At 37.6% G+C, this 21,557-nt stretch overlaps 2 protein-coding genes across 4 annotated transcripts; one reads left to right on the forward strand and one right to left on the reverse strand.

The window, feature by feature from the left end:
- The first annotated feature begins 789 nt into the window (after positions 1-789).
- On the forward strand, positions 790-16,539 carry LOC125225116. 3 transcript variants are annotated; one of them, XM_048128676.1, is made up of 6 exons: positions 790-958; positions 7,476-10,777; positions 10,871-11,038; positions 12,185-12,435; positions 12,569-12,762; positions 13,075-16,539. In XM_048128676.1, exons 2-6 carry the CDS (start codon positions 7,496-7,498, stop codon positions 14,736-14,738), a joined length of 5,559 nt encoding a protein of 1,852 aa, XP_047984633.1. In that variant the 5' UTR covers positions 790-958; positions 7,476-7,495; the 3' UTR covers positions 14,739-16,539. The 3 variants fall into 3 exon arrangements, with proteins under 3 accessions (XP_047984633.1, XP_047984632.1, XP_047984634.1); XM_048128675.1 differs by lacking the exon at positions 790-958 and adding an exon at positions 4,311-4,984; XM_048128677.1 differs by lacking the exon at positions 790-958 and adding an exon at positions 4,317-4,984 and having other exon boundaries at positions 12,185-12,324.
- Positions 16,540-17,992: 1,453 nt separating this feature from the next.
- On the reverse strand, positions 17,993-20,996 carry LOC125225529 (DNA-directed RNA polymerases I, II, and III subunit RPABC4). Its single transcript, XM_048129285.1, has 3 exons — positions 20,784-20,996; positions 20,595-20,687; positions 17,993-18,105 (listed from the first exon to the last, which is right to left on the reverse strand). Exons 1-3 carry the CDS (start codon positions 20,845-20,847, stop codon positions 18,083-18,085), a joined length of 180 nt encoding a protein of 59 aa, XP_047985242.1. The 5' UTR covers positions 20,848-20,996; the 3' UTR covers positions 17,993-18,082.
- Between the last annotated feature and the right edge of the window lie 561 nt (positions 20,997-21,557).

Consider the following 21,557-nt stretch of genomic DNA (forward strand, 5'->3'; position numbering starts at 1 on the left):
TATTGGGGACACCTTACACCGATCAACTTAGCCCCAAACTAAGCAAAGCTTGTACTATGGGTGCTAAGCGACGATATACATACTTAAATAGATAAATACATACTTATATACATAGAAAACATCCATGACTCAGGAATAAAATATCTGTGCTCATCACACAAATAAATGCCCTTACCGGGATTCGAACCCAGGACCGCGGCTTAGCAGGCAGGGTCACTACCGAATGGGCCAGACCGGTGTCGTCGAATAAATAAATGTTCTATCTGTTTTACAATAGCATTTGTAAACAAATAAACTATATTTTGTTATTTTCAGTTATTTTTCTTGATACTACTACGTTAACACAATTAACACAAATGACATATTAAGAAGGGAGAAAGTTTTTTTCTATACATATTTTTGATTCGCATATCAGCTTGGATCATTAAAGCTAATTTACAATCTAGATTCGCATTTTCACTATCAATTAATTGTTTATGACCTGCAAAATAGATAGGTATAGTAGATACCTGTGGTAATTGTGAGAGTCGAGTATTGACTTTGGCACTAAAACATCATCTAAGTAACCGTGCCATATTATTATTAATAGTAAAGAAGCACGGGACACAAATTGTCAAAGATATATTACGACGCTAGCAAGTTTGGCAATAACACAAGATGCGAGTTAATAGCAAATATCAAGTACGTCCACAAACACTGAAGCAGATCCCCTGGCCGTGCCGTGCCGCGTGGCTCAAGGCCACTCCACAGTGACGTCGGCACTCGGCGGCGAGCAGACGAACCCGCCAGTGCCGCGCCGGCCAAACAACGCACGCAACAAGTGCTGCGCTGCGCCCCCACGCTCGCGCGCCGCGAGGAACAGCTGTATGCGGTGTATCTGGCCACTGCCAAAGCCAACCTTTTGCGAATCTTAACTTTAGTGTAAGGATACTTGGTTGACGTGCCAATTGCAATGATGGTAAGTAGATATGTGTTTTCCTTTCCATATCGATAGATATTATGTACTAAGTTAGGTACATAGTAGCTATGTAGTTAGGTTTTACAGAATTTGGAAGTTATGTGTATATCGTGAATAGTTATTTAGTAAATAACGATATATGTAATTAATTTATACTAATTAATTACATATTTACCTTTATTAATTCACAGCGAAAAAAACTAAAATTGTTTAATGATTTTTTTTTATTTTATTTATTGTTATTAATATACAGTGACAAACTTATGTCTAACACATAGTCCCACAAAACTCTGGAACAGAACGAGTTTGTCTGTGGGATCAACAGTCTCTCAATTACATAAACAATTAACTTAAAGAAAAATCATTAAACTTCTTAAATAATAGATAATATAAATTATTGTAATATATATAGGAAATGTTTTTTTAGCATAGTTTTAAATTTGTTTGGGTGCTTTTCACTTCGGATGGCTTCAGGTAAGCTATTGAGCAGATATGGAATACGCTTTTTTAGCGATCTGTCACCAAAATAATTATGAATTCTAGGCACAGATAGCTTACCTGTAGCCACCGACTTAGTGTAATAGCTGTGCCCTATAGGATGTATTGGCGCATTAGAAGAGTTAGGGGGTTTTGCACTAGACAGCCATGGTTATTGACTGCGAGCAGGTATTTATGTTTAAGGCTGACTGGTAATATTTTACATATTTTGAAAAGTAACCTATAGTTTCCTTTACATTTTGCTTTGGTTTTATTGTTAACTAGTAATTTTAAAAATCGAATTTGAATGTTTTCCAATTTATCTATGTTAGTCTTGGTGGTTAATCCATAACTGTCTAGTGCATAACTCAATATGGAATCTACCAGTGACATGTAAAGACATCTCAAAGTGCCTATTGGAACTCTAAATTTTAAATGGAAGAATTTACCAAGTAAAACTCTGAGTTTGTCATAGATAAAGTTTACATGTAGCGACCAGGATAAATGTTCGTCTATTTGCATGACACTAATTAATGCATAAGCTCTGAGGTAGATAATGGTAGATTACTTATAATTTACGGAATCCTTCATTTTGCATGCTCCGAAACGCACTAGGTTTTTTTTTATGGGATAGGAGGCAAACGAGCAGACAGGTCGTCTCCCTGATGGTAAGCGATCACTGCCACCCATGGACACCCGAAACACCAGAACGGTTGAAGGTGCGTTTTCGGCCTTTAAGATGGGTGTACGCTCTTTTCTTGACGGATTGAAGCCGATTTTATTTATAGCATATACCTAGTCGTTAATAGTTTCCTAACATTAGTTAGCAAGATGTGCTTTTAAATGATGATTTAGAATTGTTGTTCAGTTTTTCTAACTATTTTAGAACTAGATTTCCGTTGTGTAGCTTTTGTTAACTAGGTAGCAAAAATGTTGTACAAAACCTGGGGCACAGAATATATAATAGTACAAGTACAGAAGGCCCACTGCTTTGATGTTCACGAAATGCCGCCTTTTAAATGCCTACAAAATTCTAACAAAGAAGCGAGCCGCACGTGCGCAGCGTCGGGCGATAGGGTTGCCTATGGATTAAAACGAATCAATACTCAGGTGAAATTTTATGCTATTATATTCCAGTCTTGGGTACTTTCTAGTTATATACCTCTATATCTAGTATTTACATATTTTTGTTTAAGTCCCAACATCACAACACAAGCCTTATTACACTTTTCCGTGGGACTTAATCAATAGTAGATCTGTGTAAGATGTCCTATTTTATTCATGATGTCTATTTAACTAAGCACCATTAGCCATTCACACGCGGAAATCGCATATAAAACTTTAAAAAAACTCGCGACGTAAAGTAACAATAGAAAGTGCGAACGTGCGTTCCGTGAGAACGCGCGCCACCCCTGATTAGGCCGCGAACTCGCGGCCGCCAGCATGTACTTGTAGCGCGGCGATAGAATCGCAGAGTGAGCCGCCCCTGCCTGGGGATCGATTTTTGAATTTCGAACGCACGAATTCGCCGTTCGAAAGTCTGTGGAAAACGACGTAATGCTATTTTTGAAAAATGACGGCTAGTAATTTTAAAACTAATGGTAATAACCACTCGTTTTCGATTCCGTTAGTAGAATTAGTAGTGGAGATATTATTGAACGAATTTCACGAAATCGAATGGCCGAGATTCAAAAATCGGCCGTACAAGCCGTTGTGAGAGTACTGTAGCATGGTAGCACCCTTTAAGATTCTACCTACTTTTGCAATTTTCTCTTACTCGGGTTCGTTGAAACTCTTTGAAATTATAAAATTGGATTGTAAAATAAATGTAGGTATAATATAAATACATACATAGATATTTGTTATGAGTTTTCTGCAGGTAAGGAAGCATCATTCATTATTATGCTTAAGATATGTGTATGGTGTATGTATGTATGTAAAGAAGCATATTACAGTAACCATACGTACCTAGTATGGTTACTGTAATAAATGACACAAATATGGCGTTGTGGCGGTGGTATCGCTCGTTTCCTGACCAAGTCGTCCACGGCGCAATCACACGGCTGGTATCGGCGCGCGCATGCGTCATCGCCTCCGCTCGTTGATAGCGCCTACCAATTATCATTGCAAATAATGTATTTATACAGTCGGCCGATCGCGGGCGCCTGAGCACTCAAGTTCCTCCGCAGAATCTTATCAGCCTCGCATGAGCACATAGATTCATATCCAAAATGACGCCAGCTTGGCTTGTTTATCGGCAAGTAATGTATATGTATAGCCAGTAAGCACAGAAATTTGATAAAGAGGTCTCACTGATAGCAAGTTCAAGAGATACAAGTTAAATATAGGAAAATGCCAGCCTTAAGTTAAGACATATCAATCTCTTTATTATACGAAAAAAATAGTTTGAGTGGTTGATTTATGTAGTAGTCAGAGTGACCACATCGCTCACGATATTTAGTTATTTATTGACCTTTAGTGGGACGGTTTGGTAGGCTATGTTGTCTTTCCTTTCGTAAATTGGAGAACGTACGAACTGTGGAGCCAATACCCGTTCTAGTCGAGCGCAACCGTTACGAAATCAGTGCTGCATGAAAATTACACCAGCTCGCGCTGCGCTGCGATGGATGGGTAATAGTAATTATTAGTTCCGCAATCAATCAGGCACCGTGCCACTTCAACAGATCAACTTACTTATTAATTATTACAATCCAGGTCGAACACTAACCCTCATATGTCATTTTGATCTTACCACGTGTCATTAAAGTAGGTATAATACCTACGTCATTTAATTATTCTTCGTATAATTTGTTAAGTAAGTTTATTAGCATTCATAAAGTAACAATAACAATAGGAACGTACATTCAACGCTTTAAGGATAAAAACTGTACCTATTCGCGCTATTCTCTCTCTCGAAATCGCATGGTAATCTAATTTTATTGAAGTTACAGCTACTGGAATCGCAAGTCGCAACGCAATGTTATAGCGTAGTTTACAAAGTATAGATACGTAGGTATAAATAGATTACGAAGAACGACCGATCCGGTTATGTTGAAGGAGAGAGATAGATAAACGCGACATGAATCACTACTCCCAGAGCGAGCGCAGGCAAGTCCGTTCGGTGCGCGGGGCGGGCGCGGGCGAAGGGGGGCGGTGCGAGCACGACGACGAAACGAACGACAAACAGTTGGGTTGCCCGAACAGTCAGTCATCCGCGCCCGCGTCAGACCGGTGTGTTGCTCGGGCCTGAACCACGACCAGCAGACTGCAAATTACGATTTGTAGACATATTTAATAATTACCTAAACGACGGTATAGATTCGCAAAAAGAAAGTGGCGTCCGTTTCAAGGAACAAGTGAAGCGAGTGTGTTATCACAGGTGTATGTGTGTGTGAGCGTGGCGTGGACCGTCGCGCAGTTATTAACGATGATTCACTTGTGCGCGGGTGAAATGCAGCCTATCGGACTTGTTGACATTTGTTCTGGAGGCGTAAACAAATGATATCAGAACAGCAGACGTATGATGGTGGACTAATTGACTATTCCGCGGTAAGTGTGTCTTTGAGTAATCCGTCTATCGGGTATCTAATAGTGTGATATAGACATCACACTATTAGATACCTTCGATATATTACATGTAATATTATGTGTTTACATATTATTATCAGCATTGTAGATATGACCGTACAACATGTTTAATGTAAAATAAATGAATATTGGAATTCCAGATATAAGAATGAGCCTAACCAACAACAAAATATCTTTATGGCGGAAATATTTGAGAAGGTCATATTAGAAAGTTTATAGCTACTTAATGCGTTTATTTCTAATTCAAATATGATCTCTGATAACATAATATGTCCTCATTTCAAATTTGCAAGGTTTGGGAGTAGGTAGATTTAGCGTATTGCGTTAGTTTTCAACGTGCTAACTAGAGAGTAAAATGCGTATTGTGTAGTGGCATCCCTTTCGAACGGACGCAAGTAAAAGTAGCAAAACATGACTGAAAAGAAAATGATCCGAGCCAATGAAACAGTCGTGGTATAGTAAAAAAAAAATAGTAAAAAGAATGCTAATAGCAGGTTGATAACTAAAGAATGATCGCGATGATCACATGTATACTAGGTATGTAAACATAATAACAACAGTATGAACGGTCACAGTGAGCAACAAGTCACATCATTGTGGAGTTGTGGTTTTTATACTACTACCTACTGGCAAGCCTCTGTGTTTAATAGATCTAAACTGACGAGTAATATCGTATGTTAATTAAATGATTACATCGTATCCAGACTGGGATAGTAATTATAATTAAGTACCTATGTAAATATTACATACAGTACATCCATACGCAAAATTGAAGTGACAACATGAACAGTTACATAAATTGATAACAAAACGAACTAATAAGGACTACAAAAAATATGTTGTAATTATATATGTACATACAAATTTAGGAAAGTTAGTTTAAGAAATAAAAATAAATAGGTTTGATTAGACTAATTCAATTGCTACAATTTATGTACGTATATACTATATGGCTACAATTTTCATTATTAAAATAACATTTAAACGAATAAGAGTAGTCAGGTAAAACGGGTTTAAGCTGGTTAGGCATACCTCTACCTTCTTACCGATTGGAATTGGATAGGTAGGGGCAATGCAGGCTGACGGTGACGGCCGACACAAGCGTCGCCAGGGCCGCCTGGCGTGGCGCCAGGCCGGCGGGCGGCAGCCGACCGCCGGGATTCCTTTGTCTCATTACAACACTAGTGTGTTGAGCCGCCGCCCGCGCCCCACCGGGCCCGACTGCCGCTGCCTTCGCTCGGCTCTCTAACTCTTAATGTACTCTCACTACGATATTTTGCATTGTTAAGTTTACGTTACGGTACAGGTGGACCCGCTCAATAACATTTTCCTGAGTTGAATTAATACTTAATAGCAAAATATTAAAGAACTACGTATGCATCGTGAAATAATAAACTACAAACGTTACATTGAATAAAAATACGTTAAAAAGATGAGTTACACCTCAATAAATTATCTATAAGATACTACAAATTATCGCGAAATATATGTGTATGTAGGTATGTGTGTTGGTAATGTACGAAACAGTACTCACAAACTCCGATTCGAACGTTTGTGTGTATTAGTGCGTAGGCTCCGTAACATTTATTCGCTAGCTCGTTCTTTTAACGAGTGGAACGGCTTGCTTGTCTCCGGTTCTCAGAAATTGTAACGCCTTCTGAGAACGCACGAACGCAGTCGTCCACAAACGACTTGACTCGGTGAGGTGTGAGAGCAATGCGAGGTCGGTTGCTATTGCTACCGTTCTTTCTGCATTATTTCATAATCTCCAGTTATGAATTAAATACATATTATATTAGTGTACACAGTACAAATACAATATTTTCGTGTTAATTTAAAAGTTGTGTAGCTAATACATTACGTCATATTTGCAATAAGTATGGTTAAAATAGTCACGATGTAGTGAATTTAACATTGTTTATATGCATAGTATTTTAGCTGCCTGTTCCGTTCCTAACATGAGTGTACGACGTCTATATTTAACCTTGAAACATATAATTTACGGCCGTAATAAAATAAGTCAGCGCAGCGTAAAATTTAAAATTTCAAATGAAGCATCAGGTACCCAGGTAGGCTTTTTGTTTCGTTCGTCACACGATTTAAAAAGATAAAGTAGATAACAGAATGTAACAAGCAACGTTCGGCGGGGATATCCTCATCCGTTAGCATAAGATGTGTCTACGTCACGATGATGTCACGCCGCACACCAATAGAAATAGCCCGGCACATGCGCGTTGCGTCAACTCGTTCACCGCAACAATCTGTTGTGTTGACGATTCTATACACAATTAGTAATTAGTAATTTGTCAAAATGGGTTTAGTTTTCCGGAATGTTTGTACATAGTAAATTTGATTGAATTCGTTTGTTAGGTAGTATTATTTTCATTCATGCTTTGTGTGGTTGCGTCAGTCACGAAAACTATTAATTGATGTTTCTTTTTTGTATTTACAGGTACAAAGTTCGCGGGTACGATGCCTCTCACTCAAGAAAAACGTTTGGATAATAATTTTACCAACAACAATGACCACAGTTATCTCCATAAGAAATTTAAAAAAATGGCATCGACCATTGCAGTGTTTCCTGTCAACAATGCAATGGGCGGCGACCCTAGACATAAAGATATCGTCGTTGAAGAGACGGCTCGTAATAGTTATATTACTAATGGGAGCATTCAAGCAGCTCATCCAGAAATAGAGAAAATAAAAGGATTGCAAAATAATCAGAACTCTAAAGATGTACAAATTAATATTAGTGATGAAAATAGTAGGTTAAGTGATGTAAATAATGTTGATCAAGTATCTGGTAAGACCAGTTGCAATGATGAATTTTCAAACAAGACTGAGAACCTGGAAAATGATTTTAGAGACGTTCAGAGTGGAGGAACAGGTGGGCGTTATGTATGCCCCTACTGTAAATTATCTTGTGCCAAGCCTTCAGTTCTTCAAAAACATATCAGAGCGCATACTAACGAGAGACCTTACCCTTGTGTACCTTGCGGTTTTGCGTTTAAAACAAAATCAAACCTCTATAAACATAAAAGATCGCGGACTCACGCTTTGAGATTGCGGGGGGCTGACGTGGCTGCTACTATTAACGATGACGATATATCTGGCGGTTCTGAAAGCGACACTTCTTTACCACCTTCTACAGTTTCTGATTCCGGAACTGATATATCTAATACTCGGCTTGAAAATTCAAGACCTTATATATCTTCCCCAGAGGCGACCAACGACCGAATCACTCCCCCAACTGGTGTAGATATTCGAGAGGGTGATACTAGCAAATTAAAGACAATATATAAGCCCAAATTTCGAGTAGTTTCATCTTATCAAAAACCAGACGAAAAAGATAAAATAAAGAAGACAATTTCACAGAATGCAGATTTTCTTACAGAACATATCTCTAAAATTATATCAAACAATGAAGCTATTGTTGATGTTATCGAAACGCCTTTACAAAAGAAATATGGTAAAATTAAACAAATAGCAGAAAGCAAACAATTTATGAACGAGCATGAAATAAAAACTGAGCCATCCCCACTTAACTTGACGAAAAACTCCAAGGACATTGATAATGTTTTTCGGAAAAGGTCTCATTCAGAAAGCTTTTCTCTCACGGACCATCATAAACACCCTTTAAACCCTGAAGGATCGATTATAAAGGATCTTCTATTAAAAACAAAAGGAAACGGAATTTCATCGGTCTCGGAAGAAATAAACGATGGGGCGGCACTGCTATATATTTGCCCACTCTGCCAAATAGTTTATAAAAGTGCAGAAAACCTGGAAATACACAGATTATATTACTGTAAAGGAAACTTCTCTAACAATAACAGTCTAATCAGTAATTCCCAAAAAGAAGTTAAGCCTGGCAGACCTGAAAATGTGTACGTAAGAAGCAATTCGATCAATGTTCGGCTGCCAGAGACGCCCTCTAATTCTTCCCCAAAAGTGACAGCTTATAACAGCTCGCCCCCGCTAAGAATCAAACCCGATAATTTGGTAATTGTGAAACCTGAATCAAATGATGTCGTTGCTCCACTGCCATCACCAGGCCCTCTTTTAGGAAATACCAGGCTTGTTGACGCAAGAGTATCATATGATTACAACAAAAAAGCGGAGAATTTTAAAGTTAAGCCAATGGTAGCCAGTCCTAAAAGAAGAATTGATAGTAGCTCTGACCCTTATAGTACTAGAATATCTGAAAATACATCTCCGAGACTAACGGATTTGTATAATCAGCCGAAAATAAGATGTATTGAAGCCAATACTGCAACACTAAGGGCTATGGATGAGCTATCACAATTAGGGAGGCATAATTCAACATCGCTGCAAATGTTTGGGGGTGAAGTAAAAATTGTCCATCATTCTGGCAGCACAACCACCCTACGCATCGAACCCAGTAAAAACCAATTATCGCCTATACTTATTCATCCAAATTTATCTCCTTCAAAATTGTGTGTCGACATGGAAGCTAGCAGCGTTGTTGTAAGATCGGAATTACATTCAGGTGGAACGATTGTGCACAATCCTCCAACACCAAAAGAAATAATTGGAACTCCAAAGCCTCAAACCCCGAGAATGGCAGTGTCAACAAGCGTCTCTAATAATTTGCCAAACATTCATGATATGACACATTTCCAATTCCCACCATTTAGTGCTATTACAGCATTTAATCCTTTGACTTTACCTCCTCTAAGCCCAACGGCATCTCCTAATGGTGCTACAACAATCCTACATGGAGGCAAATTAATACCACACGTTCCAGGAATACCAGGACCAAACACTCCCGGCACAAATGTTGCAACACGTTCTAAAAATGCAAACGATTACTTTAGTCCCTTAGAAACTTCAAAGCTGTCAACGGTCGACAATATTCAAGGCAATTTACTATGTGTCAATGGCCAAGCCTCTAAAGGCCTTGCCTCGTCTAAATATGAAATAAATAAAAACGAATCCATGCTTGGTATAAGAAGCCCTAATTGCAGATCATTAAACTCAGAAGCGGACAAAGTTACACCGAAACAGTATAACGCTGATGCTTCGCAATATGTCGTTTCGGTGCCAATAATAAATATAAGGAATGTAGATGAACCTAACATTGCTCCAAAAATAATAACCAATAAAAACATGCCAACAAAACAGGATATAGCTGTAAAAAGAAACTTCGAAGGAGTTCCGAAAACGCCCATGATAAAAGAGAACTCTAACTTTTTAACAGTAAAACCTAAATACTCTGAAAAACTTAATAGTCCCCGAGGAAGTGAAATAAAATCACAGAACGAAATAAGAAATTTTAATTTTGAAAACCTTATTACAAAAGCAGAAATATTCAACAATCAAATTCCAAGTTCAGCCGAAGTTCAGAAAAACACAAACGCCCAAGAGATGGCAGTGTCCTCTGCTCACAATGAAAGATCAGAGACGGCATATTTTCAAAAGAACGTAACTACAAAATCAATATCAGAAGACCGAAAACCCAAGTTTTTAAGACCTTCAACGCTCCCATTGAAACCTGGTACTTTTACACCTAAAAGACATCATGGCATAACACCTAACGCAAACACTATGCCGTTAGTTTCACCTGAAACTCCACGCCCTGCTAAAGCGTATGGGCAATTGTACCTAAATGGAAATGCCTATACATATTTGGGCCTCAAATGCTCAACAAAAGTATTTTATTGCACTATAAACCGGCCACAGCCGACTTATGTTCCTAATCAACATTTCCTATCTATGTACAGTAATTGGCAGGTAATTAATAATTCATTTTGATGCTCATATGCCTTGTGTATTGCCAGTTTACGATACAGATGCGTTATGTGATAAATGCATTATTGTTTACAGTTATTATCAGAGCTTACGCCAGACCCGCTAGGACTGTCAGCCTCGTCTGCCATGTCTCTTTATGACTCACGGCATCGACCGCAAAACGTGGCAAGCTCTGTGCTCAAACAGGATCTCATATTAACGCACTCTTCGCAATGGAATAAGATTACGAAAGATAGCAAACAGGTACGTCTTTATTAACTAATATGTATAACTTCTATTTTCTATTAATATACTTAACAAAAAAGTGATACGGTTTTGCAGTAGAGCATTATTATTATTATCATAATTTAGTATTTTCCATTCTAATATTTAACATATCATTACATTAATTAACGAGAATATTACCTTAATTGTTAATCAAAACGTCTGTCAAGAAATACTTTAGCTAGAAGTTTACTCAGTGTTTTAAATATACGTGTATTTTGTTTTCCTCGCATTTGAAATAAAAAGTAGTGTTTTTACCTCGGGTGAAAGGCACTTAATTCAGTCTCGAACTTGAGTTACTTGAGTTCTCACTAAACTACCTCAACAGGAATGGGATGGGTGGGACCATTTTATCCCTCGGTTTTTCATTCAGATTTACAACCACAAAACTACCGTTAATTCTCTATGATGAGATTGATAAGCGGATTTTTGTAAAGAAATACAATCATACATATGTATAATCACGCCTGTATCCCATAAAGGGGTAGGCAGAGCACATGAACTACTAAGTTTCAGTGCCACTCTTGGCAAAAAGGGGTTAAGAGAAATCCAAATTGTGACATTGCAGTGACAGGTTTTGATTAAAACGTCTTTGTGAAACACGTTACTTATCGAAAATTATCGTATGGGACTTGTACAAAATTATTAGAAAGTGACATTCAGACTGTTTCTACAATAAATATATTTTTCCCCTCACTAGCTCGGAAACACTGTCCTTTTACCAGCGGGTAAAAACGCTACAATAAACCTTGAATAAAGTCAAATTAACTGATTTAAAATTAGGTGAATCTAGTAATAAAGATGATTTACCACCTGTGAAACTACTAGAAGCAGTGATAAACGCATTTTTTGCGTTGTAGTTTCCTCGCTGTAGTGAGGGGAAAAGTTTTGTGTTACTCTCGGGTGCAAATGTATTTTACTTCTCGTGTGTTAAAAAACTCGCAAGTTCAGGATTCTATTTACTGTGTTCAACTATAGAATCCTTTCACTTGCTCGTTTTTCAATTCCACACTCGGCGTTAAAATACAACTTTGCCCCCTTGTATAACAAATAACTATTTTTTTACTGTGTTACTCGTACCTACTTATAATAAACTTACTTATATTATACAAATATTGTTTCCAGGCGTCGTTGGCCTCAGACTCTAAGAAAACAGAAGATAAATTATTAATTACTGAGAGTTCTATTACTCCCAAAAAAGAACTGGCGGGAGGATTTGAAAGTAACGAAGAGTACACTTACGTACGCGGCCGCGGCAGAGGGCGGTATGTGTGCTCAGAATGTGGTATTCGTTGCAAGAAACCGTCCATGTTGAAGAAACATATAAGAACTCATACTGATGTGCGCCCATACACTTGTGTACATTGTGCCTTCAGGTAATTTTATTGTTAGAGACATACATATTTTTCTTTATATGCGGTTTCTGAAGCTTATCTTTTATAATATGAAGCTTTCATAGACTAAATGTTGCTGAAGTATATATAACGTTAAATAAAATTAAAATTTCAGCTTCAAAACAAAGGGAAACCTCACTAAGCACATGAAGAGTAAAGCTCATTTCAAAAAGTGTTGCGAATTGGGTATAAATCCCAACGAAGGAAACGACGTAGATGGCGGCGAGATGGCGCCGGGCTCCGGAGAAACTGATGACGATTCAGATTCTGATGGCGACGAAGGCAACGAGGGAGAAACTGAATCCAGCGGTGAGTTTACAAAATTATGATATATATAGTACTTATCGCCGGTTGAAAAAATAACATTTAACTGACTCACTAGCGAATAGACGTGGATAAGATAAACATGCCATCCATTTATATTCTTTATTTCAAGGTAGGACACAGTAAAAGTTGTCTAGATAAATAACCTGTATGGGGATGCACATCCCCTAAATTATTGCAGGTGACTAATAAATAAACACACTAATACCTATACAGTTGGGTAATTTTTAGACCAAGAGTATAAAATGCTTACATGTAAATATAAAATTCTAATCGTATGTTTATTATTGTTTTCAGATACCGAAGTGTGCAAGTCCCGTTTACCAGAACATGAAGCCGCTCATTGTTTACTGTCTTTGGGAGGTAGCCGACCGGCGACTTCCGCAACTCCAGGGCTCATCACTAGTGCAAGGCCATCCACGTACCCATACACCCCCACTGGCCTCGAAAGCACTACAACGGAGTTAAGTCCAGAAAAATATACTACTTCCAGAAGTACGTCAGTAGATTCACGAACAGACATCGACAATGAACCAATGGATTTAAGTAAAAATGATGTAAAAGTTGCTTCTAACATTCCCGAAATACCAACAGCTAGAGAATCTAGTGTCCTGGCATCTTTAGCGTCAAACACAGCAAAGCTTCCTCATAATCAAACTCATTGGTCGAACGGAGAGCCAATGCTTCATACGTATTTAACGGAGAGAGCCCTCCAAGATTCTAAAATTAAGCAGAGCCAGCTAACTAGCAGCTTAAGTAAACTAAAGAAAATAGAATTGGAAAATAATGTTTTGACAGAAAGTGAAAACGGGAATATAAACATTAGAAATATAACATCGACTAAAAACTCCGTAAATACATCTATCTCATCGCCGCAAATTACTATTACTACGTCTAAGCTTTCGATAGTGGGCGACAACGATAGTGCAGCAGCAAATTTGCAGAATGTTCCAAAGGAAGATAACATTACTACCAGCACTGAATCAACATCCTTAAATAATTTGGTTATAGAGACTAAAAGAACTCGTACGCCTAGCAATAGTAATGCAGAGAATGCTAAACATGTTGTGTCAGAATATCTGAAACACGCTCGCATAAACCTTATCAAAACCTATGATGACAACAATCAAAATCAACCAGATGTTAATGATTTCACTAATGCGAAAGGAAGCATGGACGATAGAGACGAACTAAGCAGCACTGACGATATAAAGCTACCAGCCTTAGATCATGACCCTATTGCCAGAAAAGTAGTTATCGGGGCAGGGGGTGTAGCATTTAAAGTGAGCAAGGGAAAAGAATTCGAAGGGTCTTCGTCATATTCCCCAGGAAGGCTTATGGAGGACGGACGAAGAGTATGTGACTTCTGCAATAAAACTTTCACGAAACCTTCACAACTGAGATTGCATCTTAATATACATTATATGGAACGACCCTTCAGATGTAGCGCATGTGCCGTTAGCTTTCGAACTCGAGGACATCTACAGAAACATGAACGGTCAGGGTCGCATCATAATAAAGTGTCGATGACTTCGACATTCGGAGCGGCGACGTCTTTAAATCCTAGACCCTTCCGGTGTTCCGATTGTAACATAGCGTTCAGAATACACGGACATTTAGCGAAACATCTCAGGAGTAAAATGCACGTGATGCGGCTGGAGTGCTTATTCAAGCTGCCTTTTGGCACGTTTACAGAAATCGAGCGAGCGGGCGTAAGTTTAACGGACATAGACACGACAGACTGCGCGAGCTCGCTGGCCAGCCTGCAGACACTGGCGCGCAAGCTGCACGAGAAGGACCCGAGCAAGCTGGAGTACCGCGAGCCCGGCGCGGGCGCCGCCGCCGCGCACGACTCCGAGGACGAGGAGCCGCCCTCGGCTCCCAATGACAGCGCGTGTGACAGTGAAAGAGATAGTGAAATGAAAACTATTGAGAGTAGTGACGAGATAGAAAGGAGTTAATTTTAGTGCCACAGATAATTAGTGCCAAAATTATATTAAGTAGGTTATTTAATGTGCAATTTTGTTATTAATTTAAGATGTAATTATTTGTAACGGGGTTTGACTCAGACACGTATGAAAACGAGATGATACGCTTTAAATACCTATATATTTGTATTTTGTTTCTATGTTAATATTGTAAAAATCTCAAATTGAAATGTCTAATGTTGTTAAAAATTGCTTCTTTTGTAAGGCTTGCGTATTTGTAGTAGTAGGTATTTTACGTACACAACGCAACCGGCAAGACTTGTCTCGTGGCCATGAAACTTAACGGAAACTGAAATTATAAATGAATAGTTACATCTGTAATGTTAAAATACAACAGACATTTTGCGGTCCATATATAAGTAACGATTAAAATATCAGAGAAACATATTGAGAAACTTAAAATAGTATAGTCATCGATATTACCTGATAAGTAGGTACCATATTGTTTTGTATGTATTTTTATAAAATATATACCACTATGTATTTACAGTAATTAACTTCTACTTCCAAAAACGTTTATATTTAAAAACGATTGGCATATCATCTTCCATAAACGAAATTTAGATATACATTGTAACAATCCTTGAAGAGTCTTCCATATCAAAAATAGTACTTGTGCTAGATATTTGTTACTAGTTACTCTTCACTCGAGTGAAAATTGACGAGCGTAAATTAACTTTACATCTACAAATATAAGCTGCTCCTTTTGTAAATATTACGTATTTATTACTTATTATACTTGATCATATCTTGGAGTGCACTTAAAGGTGCCACAGTCAAATGTTATCGGCCAGATTTAGCAGTCTGAAACATTTATATTATTACGCTAGTGGCAAAGCCAATTCAAAGGTTCGTATTTCTAATTTTGTTCAAGTAAACAACACCCGTGATCTAAAATATACCGACTGATTGTGACAATGGTTTTATTTATTTGGACTTTAATATAAATAACTAGTTAATTCCAACCTTTTGCATTATGGCAAGTGTAGTTTACAGTCAAGAATAAAAATATTGTTTTGGGTGAGGGATAAACGTAAATACATATTTTGATAGGTCCCATAATTGTAAAAAACTTACAAAAAAGCTTACAGAATTTGTCATTCACGATGCGCCGATATGTAAAAACTAAGCCTTAATACTATGACATTCAATATCAGAAATTCGAAACACGTGTCTCCGTGAATGAAACTATCTATATGTTTGGAACTTTAACGGAAACTATTAGCCGTCGGTCGAGAGAGACGACCTAACGAGAAACGTCTTCACCACATTGGATGCGAATTTTCACTTCACTACGGGGTGCGAATTCGACCGGGGTGCTTCCGATCCCGGAACGACGCGCGAATTCGCACGACTGACGCTAAACTTGAAAGCTTATTGTATTAGGGCATGACTCATGCCACACGAGTGAGAAATATCTCACGTGTATCTAGGCAAGATATAATGAAGAACATTAAGTTCCATCTCTTATTTTTATTTTCATTGCGTTGTACACGTTAAACTCGCGATGTTAACATATGTCACTTGCGTTTATACAGTTAGATGATAAGTCCTCTCCGAAAGTCGGTGTAAGCGTGACCCTTGGCAGCATATACGGAAAGGAGAAAGCGAACACCAATTATTGGCGTCGACTAGCATGTAACTAAAATATATTATTACAATTAAGTTAAGTACACCTTTAAGGTGGCGTGTGCCACTAGTTTTTGTACACTTAGGTATAATAAAGAAACAGTCAAAAGTCAGGATATGTAAAATAAATGAAATCCATATATGTCACGTGAATTATTATTTTTTATCATATAGGTACCTAATAACAGTAATAACGGCCACCTACACCAACAATACTTGATACCTACGGTAACAATAGTTTGGCGTGCAAAACTTCAAAAACGTGTAGGGTTCCGTAGTTTCCCGTATTTTTTTCAAAAACTGTTCAACCTAGCAATTCAATATAATTTTCTTAGAAAGTTTTTATAAGTTCTACTTTTGTGATTTTTTTTCATATTTTTAAAACTTATAATTTAAAAGTTAGAGTGCCCCCCCACATTTTTTTTTTACTTTTGAAGCGATTATTTCCGAAAATATTAACAGAATATCAAAAAATGATTTTTAAATACCTATCCAACAATATATCATACGTTAGGGTTGAAAGGAAAAAAAATCACTCCCCACTTTACGTGTAGGGGGGTGGTACCCTAAGTGCGTTTTCACATTATCCGATCCGATATCGGATGTCGGACCGATATCCCATACATTACAGGCGCCATGTTGGATTTTTTCCATTAAAATCCTTCCGACATCCGATATCGGATCGGATAATGTGAAAGCGGTTTAATAATACATTTTTTTTTCCACTTGACTACGGAACCCTAAAAAGGTCAAAGGGTTGAAAGAACAAGATTTCCTTTGGCAGAACGAATATTTGTGTTCCTTAGGGATTTAAGAACAATTCTGCACGGGAAGCATGGTCGCGCGATAGACGATAAAATAGCAGGCCGTCCCTAGCTATCGCACTTACAAATAGTGCGATAGGGACGGCCTGCTATTTTATCACTTATCGCGCGACCATAATTGCCTGCCTGATGTATATTTTGAAGGGGTGACACTCAACTGCACGGGAAGCATGGTCGCGCGATAGACGATAAAATATCAGGCCGTCCCTATCGCACTATTAGTAAGTGCGATAGGGACGGCCAGATGTTTTATCATTTATCGCGCGACCATAATTGCCTGCCAGTTCATGATATCTTTATCACGTAAGCAACGCAGGCAATTATGGTCGCGCGATAAATGATAAAACATCAGGCAGTCCCTATCGCACTACTTGTAAGTGCGATAGGGACCCCGATGTTTTATCATTTATCGCGCGACCAACGCGGGAAGCATGGTCGCGCGATAAATGATAAAACATCTGGCCATCCCTATCGCACTATTAGTATCTAAGTGCGATAGGGACGGCCTGATATTTTATCGTCTATCGCGCGACCATGCTTCCCGTGCAAGATTGCCCTGCAGGCGCGGTAAATGATAAAACATCTAGCCGTCCCTATCGCACTTACAATCTACGCATTTTTTGGTTTATTACCAAGCATAAAGGAAAGATATAGTATGGTATAGATAATTATGGGTTTGAAGATTTTTCGAGGTCAGCTCCCTCAGCTCTTAGGAAGTTTTACGAAAACTCAGAAATCAGAATAAAAATCGATTATTTAAAAAATAAAATACAGTTTCAGAATATTATTTATTCATTCATATTTAAAGATGGTTATGTTACGTAGTAGTAAAAAGTAAAGCGTAGAACTCGTCAATCTTCAGCTTCACCGTGCATCGAATACGACCACTGTAAACTTGATTAAGGATAATAGTTGAATCAACTTGAAACAAAAGGCTTTTAAAGTACATATAATGTAAATAATAAAAACGTTAATATGTATGTATGAATTATGTAGGTATGTAAGTAATTGCAGAAGCATTAGTAAAATAAAGGAAGCAGTGAGCATGCTGTTTGTAATACAATAAAGCAGTTGTTTTAACCTCGTAAGAACCTATGTACAGTTGTTACAATCTAATTTAAATCTTTCATGAACCAAAAAAAGAAACATTTATTTTGTTTAATCGTTTAAAATTCGTATCAATTCACTTATAGACAAAGTTCACATTGTACGGTGAGTCTTACGATACTAAAGTGGTCAGAACTAGGTCAACTAGGCTGACTTTACTAACGCCACACAAAACTATTTTTTGGTCGTCAGCAATAAAATTTACTATTTAATAGACAATTCAAGTGTAGGGTCTCCGTCCCCTCCCCTCTTCCCGAGAGTGAGAGGTAAGTCTTCCGACTGTATGTATCGACAGCATCAGTTTAGGACTTTTACAACTAACTCAACAATTTCTTGTAAAAGTTTGTAACCAGATTATCTGATTTTTTTTAGATCCAGTTTTTAGAATACTTTTATTAAAATATGTCAAAGGGAAGGACTTAAGCGTGTATCACTTGAGACTAACATGACTTCTTTGTGATAATGAATTGAGGATCTGAATGTTTTCCACTTTTGTGTTTTCTAAGCATATCGCGAAAGTCTATAGCTCACAGAGTCATACTTCTAGATTAGCTTTCAAGTCACAAGTTCGACTAATGCTCAGTTAAGTGTGTAAAGTGTGCTGTTAGTCAGGTCAACATAAAGATATTTGCCACTATTTCTAAAGGCGTGGTTGTTAGCCAAAATTAAAATTGAGCACTTTTTTCAATTACTAATGCCAATAGAGCAGACTTTACACTTCATTATCTGGGTCGAAACTGACCGAGCAGCCTCGTGAGTCGCGAGGGCTGTCACTTTGCCGAGCAAATTGGCTCTGGTGAGGTAAACGTGCGCTTACGAGCACGGACTTTTTTGCGCGAGGCTGCTTGGTTAGTGTGGAGACGAGACAGTGACAGTTACAATGTGTCTATTATAATTGCATATCTAACATTGACCTATTTGAAGTGCTTGTCATGTACAAAAAAAAAGAAATAACTTACCAAGACCAATTAGTTGCACGCGCCAGTAAATTGCGAACACACCAGTCTTAGCACAGCTTAGCAAGCGACCAGGCATCTATACTATGTCTAACTCCATAGCTGTTAAACTTGTTAAAACAATGATGCGAAAAATCATGCAGTAAGTATAAATTCCCCAAAAAGTAAGTTTATTTTATTGATGCAGTTTGTTAAGAAACATGTATGTTTTCAAGCATGTTTCACACTGTCCCTAGTTATGTGGACACCCTGACAGTTTCCTGATATTATGAGAAAATTTTGGCATTATTGTAAAGTAACAATGTTGTATCTTTTAATAGTTTTAATTTAGAATGAATCTATGAGGGCATCCATAAACTACGGGAAGACAGTATGAAGAGTGAGAGGGGTAAGTCATATATTTTATCTTCTCAGGGGTCAAACAGAAATCATCTATTTTTCTTTACAGGCATATACTTCTTGTAAAAAAATAAGAGAATAAGAATTCTCAAAAAGCCCTAATACCTTTCCTTTAAGAGAGTTTTCCTAACTTTACCCCCCATATATTTTCAAAAGGATTTGACAGGTCAGCGAACTAACCTATATAATATTTATTTTTATAATATGAAGCAAGCACCAAATGAAAAAACGAATGCAAGCTGACTAAGCACAACAGGAAAGAATGGTGTCCTCTCATAGATGGTACAAGATCCTCTTTTACCTGTTAAGCTTGTAAAGTAAGAAAATAAGTTCACAAAAATAAATGGCTTTCAGTACTAAGTGCCCCCATCTAATACAAAATAAACACACCTCCAAACGCACAATGAATTCGTTAATATCATTCAGTGGCCTTATTTTAATCATGTCTCAAGTGCATCAGTGCATCAGCTGCATGCATATTTAGTAAAATCTTGCGGCAGTGAAGGAATCAAGGTAAATTTTCCCTAAATAGCACTTTAGTTATTTTTACTGCTAGAGATACTTTATATGTATGTTTATATGACATTCAAAACAAAACTTTTTTGTAATGATGTTAATAAGGCTGCTTTAACATGTATAACTTTGATGGCTATTGCAAACAGTGGTAATCAAAAGGTAAATAAATCCAAAAATAAATAAAAAGCATTGCACTTAAACCCGAGCACCAACACTGTGAAAGTAAGCTATTATTAATGGGGGTTGCTAAAATGTTAAATGGAGATAGAATGAGATTTAACACTCCACATAATATGAAAACTAAAATAAGATTTTTAAAACCTATATGGTGTTGAATTTTTCAGTACTCAGAACTCAAAATCAGATTAATTTTAATTAAATCAGATTAAAAAGGATACATCTTTTAGTCCTCTTCTTGTACATAATTCGATAACCGCATTCTCGACATCTAATGGGATCCCTTGGCTTAATTTCATTCTCTCTGTGGCATTCTGAAACGGAATGAAAACAAAACAGGATTATCGAATCTTCAAACATTAACATTTATATAATTTCATTACAGTATAAAAACGTTTACAAAACCTTACCTCCACAAACATATATCATCGGAACTTTGGTAACAGATTGTTCTTTGTTAGATGTGTCTGCCATTATGGATCGTAATTAACAATATTAATGAATAAGATTAAATTAAACCAAAAATCCAAGTGATACCGCACAATATCTATAAGTTTTTCATTGTAAATAATTATAAGCACATGCCTGAAGAAAAGAGGAAAACAAGTATTAGGAAAGTAAAAATGTCATGGCCCCTGTACACACATGGCCAACGGTTCCACCAGCCCTTTGTGAAACCCCTTGTGGCCGCTGTACACACATGGCCAACAGTTCCACCAACCCCCTTGGCCATGTGTGTAGAGGGCTACTTGGCCGTAAGTTGGCAGTTGGCGCTTGCGCTTGCCGGCCAACCGATTCGTGTCGGTTTTTTGTCCACACATCAAAGGATCTTGGCGCCAATGGCCAACTGCGTTTACACGTTGGCGCTTCATTCAGTTGGTCGTCAGCCGTCAGAGAGGACGGTAGTGAAATATTTACGAAAATAATAAGTTTATCTATGTCAATAATAGTGTAGATTTTAGGAAATAAAATAACCTTGCAAATGTTTAATGTATTTCCTAAAAAAGATAAATGTTCTTATCATAATATTAAAAAAATTGTTAATATTTCAAATAATTTAATTTTACTACGGGGTTATTATTTTTTAATCAAATTTTTCTGTCAATGTCTATGATCTAGAATTTCCTAGACTTTTCCATTCCACGTCCATCTTTCATGAAGAGCCAATGCCAAGTGATTGGTTC

Source organism: Leguminivora glycinivorella, chromosome 4 (assembly GCF_023078275.1).
Source record: "Leguminivora glycinivorella isolate SPB_JAAS2020 chromosome 4, LegGlyc_1.1, whole genome shotgun sequence".
Lineage (NCBI taxonomy): Eukaryota > Metazoa > Arthropoda > Insecta > Lepidoptera > Tortricidae > Leguminivora > Leguminivora glycinivorella.

What these genes read in the sequence shown, in the direction of transcription:
- LOC125225529 (XM_048129285.1), bottom strand. Translation starts at nt 20,847, where the DNA reads ATGGCAGACACATCTAACAAAGAACAATCTGTTACCAAAGTTCCGATG. An exon ending in GATGATATATGTTTGTGGAG is followed by an intron (nt 20,688 to 20,783) that starts GTAAGGTTTTGT and finishes ATTCCGTTTCAG; the next exon opens with AATGCCACAGAGAGAATGAA. An exon ending in CAAGAAGAGGACTAAAAGAT is followed by an intron (nt 18,106 to 20,594) that starts GTATCCTTTTTA and finishes TCAAGTTTACAG; the next exon opens with TGGTCGTATTCGATGCACGG.
- LOC125225116 (XM_048128676.1), top strand. Translation starts at nt 7,496, where the DNA reads ATGCCTCTCACTCAAGAAAAACGTTTGGATAATAATTTTACCAACAAC. An exon ending in CTATGTACAGTAATTGGCAG is followed by an intron (nt 10,778 to 10,870) that starts GTAATTAATAAT and finishes TATTGTTTACAG; the next exon opens with TTATTATCAGAGCTTACGCC. An exon ending in GGGAGAAACTGAATCCAGCG is followed by an intron (nt 12,763 to 13,074) that starts GTGAGTTTACAA and finishes TATTGTTTTCAG; the next exon opens with ATACCGAAGTGTGCAAGTCC.